The sequence below is a fragment of the Gekko japonicus genome, unplaced genomic scaffold, assembly GCF_001447785.1.
Source record: "Gekko japonicus isolate JY-2015 unplaced genomic scaffold, Gekko_japonicus_V1.1 scaffold400, whole genome shotgun sequence".
In the NCBI taxonomy this organism is placed as follows: domain Eukaryota; kingdom Metazoa; phylum Chordata; class Lepidosauria; order Squamata; family Gekkonidae; genus Gekko; species Gekko japonicus.
In genome coordinates this window covers 828958-838117 of record NW_015165246.1, presented here as the reverse complement: position 1 = coordinate 838117, position 9160 = coordinate 828958, and the positions used below count along the sequence as shown (strand labels likewise).

The window sequence follows — 9160 nt, the reverse complement described above, 5'->3', positions numbered from 1 at the left end:
GAAGTAAACAAATAAATTATTGAACCAGACTCAGATCATGCCTTGAGTTCCTAGCCTGAGAGACCTTCTAGCCACAGTATTAGTGGAGCACCCAGCATTCAGACAGCACAATAACCATTTAACTAAACTGTGGCTTCGTGCAGGGTCTGAACTTGAGAAGAAGAGAAGCAGAATGGCAGCTGTGGGCAAAAAAGACACAGCTCTTGCAAGTTCAGAATCAGCATGTAGCCTTGAGCAACACACACAGAGGGAAGGGGAGACAGGGAGGAGCATAGGCATGACTCAGTGTGGCACACCGCAAGATGGCTCCCAAGACGGTTTGCTCCTGTACAGACAGGCCACAACTTCTTCCACTCCTGACTAGCCCCACCTGTCTCTCACAGTGTCTGTTGTGGGGAGAGGCTGCTCTGAGACTTCGAGTGAAGGGCAGAGTATAACTCCTCCCTCCTCCTCTTCTCCTTGCAGGCTGAACACATGTGGCTGACTTCTCCTGACTCAGACCTTTGTCATTCAGGTCAGCACTGACTGCTCAGACTGGCAGTGGCTCTCCCAGGCAGAGGTTTTGGTCTTCCATAGAGATGGCTGCAGATGGAACCTTGGGCCTCCTGTAGCAGCAGCTCTACCACAGAGCCATAGCTACCCATAGTCTGTACCAGCAGTCATTCGGTGCAATGTAGATATTTCGCAGCATTTGCAGGTAACAAGGTGTACTATTTCGGCTATACCAGGTTCAAATAATTTATTTTTATTTTGTTTCATTGACTTCATTCATAGCCTGCCTTTCTCAGTTAGACTCAAAGCAGATTACAAAAGTTAAGAAAGCAATTTAATCTAGGCTTCCCAAGTCCCCCCGGGGGCTCCCCGGCGCCGCTGGAAGTGACGCGACCGTGCCGGGCACGCTGGGGGTGGGGCTACGGCCATCCGAGGGAAAACTCTATGGTTTTCCCTTGTATGGCCGTGGCCCCGCCCCCAGCATGCCTGGCGTCGTCATGTCACTTCCGGGTGACGTGCATGCGGTGCGCGTGCACAAAGTGCGCATGTGTGCACACCAGACACCGGCCGGGAGCCCCCCGCTCCCGGCCAAGATCGACTTGGCAACCCTAATTTAATCAGACAGCAAGGCCATCTAATAAACAGTAAAGCAAGAGTAGGGTCACAGAACTTGAAAACAAGCAAACAGCAACAATAAATTTCTAAGGCCGGGGTCCCTAACCTTTTTGAGCCCGTGGGCACCTTTGGAATTCTGATGCAGGGTGTTGGGTGCAACCACAAAATGGCCACTGCAGGAGGTACAGCCATACACACACACAGGAAGCCCAATTGTGGGGAAGAAGAGGGGTAATTTATAATTATATACTACAACAGACGAGTGACAGAAAAAATAAAACCAACAGTGTGATAGCAGCTGCTGCCAGGGGGGGAAATGTTATTTTAATCTGCACAGCTAATCAGAACTCAAATGGCCAATAAGAGCCTCGCTGGACAAGAACCCCACCAGGCCCCACCCACTTTCTAAAAATACCTGGCAGGCGCTAGAGAAAGTGTTATCGGGCACCTTGGCACCCGAGGGCCCCAAGGTGGGGACCCCTGGTCTAAGACATGACATACCTTAATACAGAATGTGGATTACAAAGCCGGAAGGCAATGCAGTAAAAGGGAGGTGATACAATAAACACTACAATAGACTGCAATCCTATTCTCCTATAAAAGCCTACTTCTGAGCTATTCCATTATGCTACAGTTCTAATCTCTTTATGAAAATGCCATTCTGAATTGTCCTAAATACACTTCTCTTACAAGGCAATTTCAAAGGGAGATTAGAAAGAGAGACTGCTGAATTGCAACTGATAACGAGGCTTAAGATAATGCATCCACCTGGACTGAATCGAGACCTAGGTTTCCAGTGTCTGATTTCTCTATGCAGAAGCTCACCTAAATCCAATCACGTCTGCTATTGTCATTCACCTGCTATTGTCATTTGCCTGCTAATGTTATTTGGCATCTGAAATCATTCCACTTTCCAATAAATAGGACAGATGGACTCCCATTCTAGCTGTATCTGAAGAAGTGAGCAGTGACCCATGAAAGCTCATGCCCTGACACATATTTTGTTAGTCTTTAAGGTGTTACTGGACTCTTGCTCTTTTCTACTGTCCTAAGTACAGTTTGTCTGTGTGCATTTATGAAGTGCCAAGATCATGTTCTGCAATGCATGAAATAAACAATTTCTGTGTTGTTGTTTTTATTAGTGTTATATTGTGGGGAAACTATACATTTAAACAGTTTAGATAAACCAAATCCAACATCTGCTGCCCATCTGAACTTATTCCATCAAATAACAGGGTGTAATCTGATACACAGAAAGATTTGTTATATTTAATTTTAATAATGTATGATCATTTCATTCTATTCATAACAAAATATTAATCACTTTACATTATAAACACAGTTATTTTAAAGTGCTTTAAATGTGGGGTTTTCCCATTCATTCAGGTCTAAATTCAAAAGGCAATCAAGAAAAGTTTACAGGCTTAGCAAATATTTGATATGGCTTAAGGTTCCATAAAGAGAGATTTATTCTATAGGCCACAAACACTCAAGTTGGAAGGAATAGAGACACAGGTCAGGTTCATAGAGAAGGTCAATTTTAAAAATACCCATTTCGTGCCAACTCAGCCACATTCCATTCATCAGCTCTCAAAACGTGATACTTGCCCCCCTCCCCCTGGCCTGGAAATGACGTCTCTATTACCAAGGAACATAATCTTGTAACTATCTCACAACAGTGTTCACAAACTGGAAAAACAGCTTTAGATGGCTTTGGGCTAACCGTCTCCTTGTGCTGATGGATTTCCCAAAGTGGGGACTCGAGCTGCTATGATGTTAGCATCTGAAAAGAAACATACCTCCTAACCACACCCCCTCTCTCTATAAAAGTTACAAAGACAGAATCAGTTGGGATCAAGGCCATGTGCAGAGGGGAGCTTCCATGGTCCCCCTCCCTACTGGTATGTATCCTGGCAACCTGTGCCCCAAACTCAGGAAACCTCTGAATGTGCCAGAAAAAGCTCTTAAGTTTGAAAAAGAAACTGATGACATCCTGCTGGTCATGTGGATGTACTTGCATCCACATATCTTCTTCTGCACCATAAATTGTTGTCTGAAAAAGTGTGAAAAGCATGCATCCTGGCCCCACTGCTGGACCTCCTGATGGCACCTGGTATTTTTGGCCACAGTGTGACAGAGTATGGGACTGGATGGGCTATTGGCCTGATCCAACACTGGCTTCTCTTATGTTCTTAATAAGCCAATCACAGCAATGGGGGCAGGGAGGGAGGTGGAATTTTTATTGCATGTTTTCCAGCAAGTCCTTTCAAAAGGAAGAAGTACAACTAGTCCCATTTTTAAAAATGCATTATTTCCCCAATGTTACAAACCCACCATTACAATATGGTCTGTTCCCTTTATAGCATCTACCCTCTCAGCTGAATAATCGGTTCGTACAAAGCTCTGCTATATGCACAATGTGGCCATGCCTTGATCTGCAACCGAAGTGCAGAAAAAATCACTGCACTTATTTTAATGCAATTTCCACCCAGCTCTTCAAACTCTCTTAAAAATAAGGCATCATTGATTAATCCATAATTGCTCTATAGTAAAAACATACCCAGTTCATTAATCTACTGCTTTATAGACTGCCAAGCCAAACACCTGTTCTATTGGACCAGCAGGCAAAGGGGCAACCCAAAACTCCAGTCAAGACCTGTTGTCCCCGTTCAGCAGGCTGAGAAGACTTCTTCCTGAGAAAGGGCCTGTCAAGGTTGAAGCGGCGAGTCTACAGTAGATGTTTCAGAACAGGCTCGGTTCTTCACTGCCCCGGGATTCGTTTTCCTGAATGTACTTAAGAATGTCCACCTCTCCCATGCTTTGTGCCTTCACTTCTGTTGACTTTACCTTGGAGGCTGTGCATACTGGAACTTTTGAATCCACTGTCGGCTTCTTTGGTACTGCTGGCTTAGGAGGCACTTGGGGCTTTGGTTTGGGCTTAGGTTTAGCGCTTAAGTTCCACATTTTCTCAAAATCCTCTTCCACTCTAAGGGGGGAAGTAAATTAAAAAGTTAAACCAGTGGCACTTCTCTTGAGTAATGTCTATTGAGTTCAGAGCCCAGCTACAGTGAATGGCAGCAGACCTGAGCCTTTGAGAGAGAGATATATCTTTTATTTATATAATATAGCAATGATTTACAGTAGCACCTACTATTAAGAAACCTCTACAATAAAAACATAATTGAAAACACAAGAAACACAAGAGCAATAAAACCGAACAACTATTCAATATATAGCTATAACCTTCAAATTATCTGGAAGTGCCTTTTCCAGCTTACTATGTCTTTCCATATATTCAAGAAAGGGAAACCAATGTCCCCAAAAATCTGAATGAAACTCTGGATTCTCTGCCAAGGATATAACTGATTTTGTCCATGACCAGGTATTCCCGTAACTTATTAAACCACATAAATGATGAGGGTTGTTTACTATTTTTCCAGTGCCTAGCCACTAAAGTCTTGGCTGCCACCAACATATAAGAAATGAGATCTTTCCTGATGGCAGGAACATCTATCCCCTCCCATAAATTAAATTTGTAGACAGCCTTTCCGTTGCGGCATCCATGGTAGTTTAAAATTCACAAAGGAGGCCTACAATATAATAAATACAACACAAAAGGAAGAGAGGGCAGAAAGAGGGCGGTAATAAAATCCAGGTCCTGACCCCTTGTGGTGGTGGAAAGTGCCATCAAGACACAGCTGACTTACAGCGACCCTGTAGGGTTTTCAAGGCAAGAGACATTCAGTGGTGGTTTGCCATGGACCATGACCCTGGTATTCCTTGGGAGGTCTCCCATCTACTTACTGGCCAGGGCCGACCCTGCTTAACTTCCAAGATCTGAGGAGATCAGACTAGCCTGGGCTATTCGGGTCAGGACTGATTCCTTAGACAGCTTATATATGGTCCCAAAATGATCAGACAGAACCAAAAAAGCAGAAGAGGTGCCGGACTGCCATTGGCCTCAGGCAGGCCGAGGGAGGAGGCCTAATTGTCTCACCTCTTACTTTGACATGCATGTGTCTACGTCAATCACAAACAGAATGGAGGGATGGGGGATGGTATTTAAAGAGCAACAAGTCTGAACAGCACTCAACTTTCTCCCAGTCGCCACCTTTTTACTACCTCTAGTCTGTCCACCAATCAAGACTCCAATAACAGAAGTGAGCACAACCAGAGAAAAATCAGTAGAGAGGGGAGAAGAGACAGTGGGGTGCAATGTTCCCTCTAAGGTGTGCAGTCTAGTGAGCAGAAATTTTACCCTGTGAGCCAAAAGTGGTTCTAGAGTTAAAACTGTGAGCGGGCCAACATTAAAAAAAATTATTAAAGTGTACAAACATACAAACAACATGTAAACTATTATCATTTGTATTACAAGCCATATATTTATATTAAACATATTTATATTTATATGAAACATATTTGTATTACTTAACCTCCCAGGCTTAAGGGCACAGAGAGTCACTTTGCAAAGCACCAGAAGCCACCAGATCGCCTCTAGCAGGCTCCCCCCCCCCACTTTTCCAACTAACTTTGCAGGCTTAAGTGCACAGAGAGTTACTTTGCAAAGGACCAGAAGCCACCAGATCGCCACTAGCATGCTGCTGAGCCCAACTCCCTCCCTCCTTCCAACTAACTTTACAACCTTTTCCAACGAACTTTACAGGCTTAAGGGCACAAAGAGTCACTTCGCAAAGCACCAGAAGCCACCAGATCGCCACTAGCATGCTGCTGAGCCCAACTCCCTCCCTCCTTCCAACTAACTTTACAACCTTTTCCAACGAACTTTACAGGCTTAAGGGCACAAAGAGTCACTTCGCAAAGCACCAGAAGCCACCAGATCGCCTCTAGCACGCTGCTGAGCCCGGCACCCCCCCCACACACCTTTTCCAAATAACTTTACAGGCTTAAGGGCACAGAGAATCACTTCACAAACACCAGAAGCCCGGCTCCCCACCCCAAGACAAAACAAACAACCAGGCAGGTCACCTCAGGAAGGGCAGAAGCTGGGCAACAGAGCAGTCCTCCTTCTGGGCCAGGGTATCTCCAGGAGCATGAGGCAGAGGACTGCCAGGGAGGGTAGCAGCACCCCCTTTCACAGGGCAAGCAAACCGCAGCTGAGGGAAGGCGGGGCCAGCCCAGATTTGGAAACACAAAGCATATGGCTGTGTTTCTGTGCTGCCTGAGCAAATGGATCCATGCTGCATGGCCACTGGGAAGGGAACCTCTCGCCCCTACGCTGTGGTAACAATTGCTGCGCTGGTCATGGGTAATCGGTGCGCCAGTGCAGCTTGGCGCAGCTTAAAGGGAACCTAGGTGGGGTGTACCCCTTTTTTATGCTTTGAATTCACTCGGCCTTTACGGGTAACTGGAGTGGACATCTTTTAAAGACAGCTCTTCCACTATCAAATGGCCAGACCACAGAAGTGACCAGACTCACCAGAGCTTTAGAAGGGATTTCTTCACACTTGCCCATACATCCTCATGTAAGAGAAAATACTGCATATCTACAAAAACAAGCCTGTGACTACTACTGTATGTACTCAAATGCAAGACTATATATTTTTTCCCCAAAAGAGGGGAGGAAGTCATTTTACCTCTGCATATAAGTTACAGTTGTGCCCAGTAATATAAGAAATTTCTGTGTATAACAATTTTTTAGGAAGGTAGTCTTACATTCAGGATCATCTTCCTTTTGAGGAAATATGTAATTTCAGGTCTTTGACAACCAGACATGGAAAGGAACCACTCATCCCTTCCATCCATAGGCAAAAAACAGTGGGAACATCTGAGATGTTGCATTTATAGTTTAACATATTGGATCAGAGCTACTGTTCTGAGAAGGGAAAAGAACTTCAGATCTTTGATGGGATTGTCAAGTTGATATAATGCTTTTTCCAATGACTTTATTCTTTTTTTCCAGCTCATACAAGAGCTCTTGTGCAAGTGGAAATGTTTCACAGAATCCAACCCAATGTTTGGGAGGCATATGATCTGGCAACCTTGCTGAACCTAAGGAGCCATGGTCTGGTCTATGTAAGGCTGGCAGCTCTGGGTAGAGAAATGCTTGGAGGTTGTGTGGGGCAGAGCCTGGGGAGGGTCTGGTTTGGGAAGGGGAGGGACCTCAGCAGAATGTAATGCCATAAAGTCCATCCTCCAAAACAGCCATTTTTTCCCCCAGGGGAACTGATCTCTGTAGTCTGGAGAGCAGTTGTAATTCCAGGAGGTTGGCAACCGTAGGTCTATAGCTGGTCAATTTCCTAAAGCCAAACAATTAATTAATAGCCAGACTTCCTGCTTTTGGGGGTATTTGTGCTAAAAATCAGGGTAAAAATAGTTTGATCAATAAATGATGGAAGAAAGGCTGGATATATATGAAATACATAAAGGAGTTCAGAGCAACAATGGTGCAAAGAATGTGATACGCTCACTTTATAAGAGAAGAAAAGGAATTATTTGAACTAATGTCCAAAATATTTGATTCCCCAGCATTCATTTTCAGTGTTTGCTTCGGAACTTCATAGTATTTTGCTTCCAGCAAAGCAAACGTGAGTGGCCGTGACGTCTATTTACTCAAGCAGTCGTAACCGTGACTCATCTCTTTGAGCACCTGCTATTTTAAAATTCACATATTTATATAATTCTACAAGTCAAGAACAATTTAACAAGGCAGATGTTTGCAGGTCTGTCGGCTCCTTGTAAATGTTGTGTATGTGCAGAATTACACTCTTGGCACTTAGCCTATACGCAAAGTAAACAGCTCCTATTATATGACCCCCTTGATTTTGTATTTTTAGTATATTGCCTGCCCAAAGATGCCTTTATTGTTGTTTCTGAGTTTTCTAGGAAGGACTGACTGTTTCATAAGCAGACATGGAAAGGAACCGCACATTTGTTCCATCCATGGGCAAAAGACAGTGGGAATATCTGAGATGTTGCTCTTATGATTTAACACAGTGGGTCAGAGCTACTGTTCTAAGGGGAAAGAATAATCTCATATGTGATAGTAGTTTTAGATGCTGAAGTTTAAGAATTCAGAAGTGGGAGAGATATAGGATGTGAGTCTGAGGGTGATACACCAGCTGGCAACCAATGTTCCCTCTAAGCTGAGTTAGTGTGAGCTAGCTCACAGTTTTTTAGTCTCCGGCTCACATTTTATCTTAGCTCAGGAAGGATGGCTCCAGAGCAAACTAATTTATGCAGCAGCCAAATTGCTTGCTCACAACTTTAATGCCAGTCACTCACAAAGCAGAATTTTTGCTCACAAGTCTCCACAGCTTAGAGAGAGTATTACTGGCGTGGCGACTGTTTTTTGCTACCGTGGAGTACTCTACATGGAACCAATCACTTTGGTGGAAGGTGTAGGCTCTTCCTCATTGGGAACTCTCCAAGCAGAGGCTGGATAGCCATTTGTCAGGGATGTTTTGTTTTATTTTATTTTGGGATTTTTATTCCCCCACACACACACACCAAGTGGACTCAGGGTGGATCACAAGAAACCAAGTCCAAGACTCATTACAAAAAAATCACATTACAATAATTAACAGAATAAACAATAAAATTTGCACAAGTAGCAGCAGTTTCATATAAATTTGCTAGGGCCACAAGGGGGAATCAAATGGGCCCTTTCAGCGAATTGGGAACTAGAGCAGGGAGGCCAACTAAGATAGACACCCACTGCCTCACCCAAAGGTCTGGTGGAACAGCTCCATTTTGCAGGCCCTGAGGAATGATAGAAGGTCTCACAGGGACCTGATCTCCAGTGGGAGCTGAGTCCACCAGGCCGGAGCCAGAGTGAAGAAAGCCCTAGCCCTGGTTGAGGCAAAGCGGATGTCTTTTGGGCTGGGGGTAACCAGAAAGTGTTGATCCGGTGAGCACAAGGCTCTTCGGGGCACATATTAGAAGAGGCAGTCCTTCAGATATGTCTGTCCAAGGTTGTGTAAGGCTTTGAAGGTTAATACCAACACCTTGAAACAGATCCGGTACTCAATTGGTAGTCAGTGCAAGGAGCACAATACCAGCTGAATGTATGCCTGTATAGGTGATGCTGCCGGCA

The 9160-nt window shown here is 44.5% G+C and overlaps 1 protein-coding gene across 2 annotated transcripts in view; it reads right to left on the bottom strand.

Annotated features, from left to right (window-relative positions):
- Positions 1-3280: 3280 nt before the first annotated feature.
- The window catches only part of HS1BP3 (HCLS1 binding protein 3), a 74329-nt gene continuing 68449 nt past the window's right edge, over positions 3281-9160 (bottom strand). For both annotated transcript variants that reach the window (XM_015410087.1, XM_015410088.1), the window contains exon 7: positions 3281-4093. In XM_015410087.1, the coding sequence (XP_015265573.1) occupies positions 3850-4093 (244 nt within the window). In that variant the 3' untranslated portion in view covers positions 3281-3849. The remainder of the gene's footprint in view (positions 4094-9160) is intronic.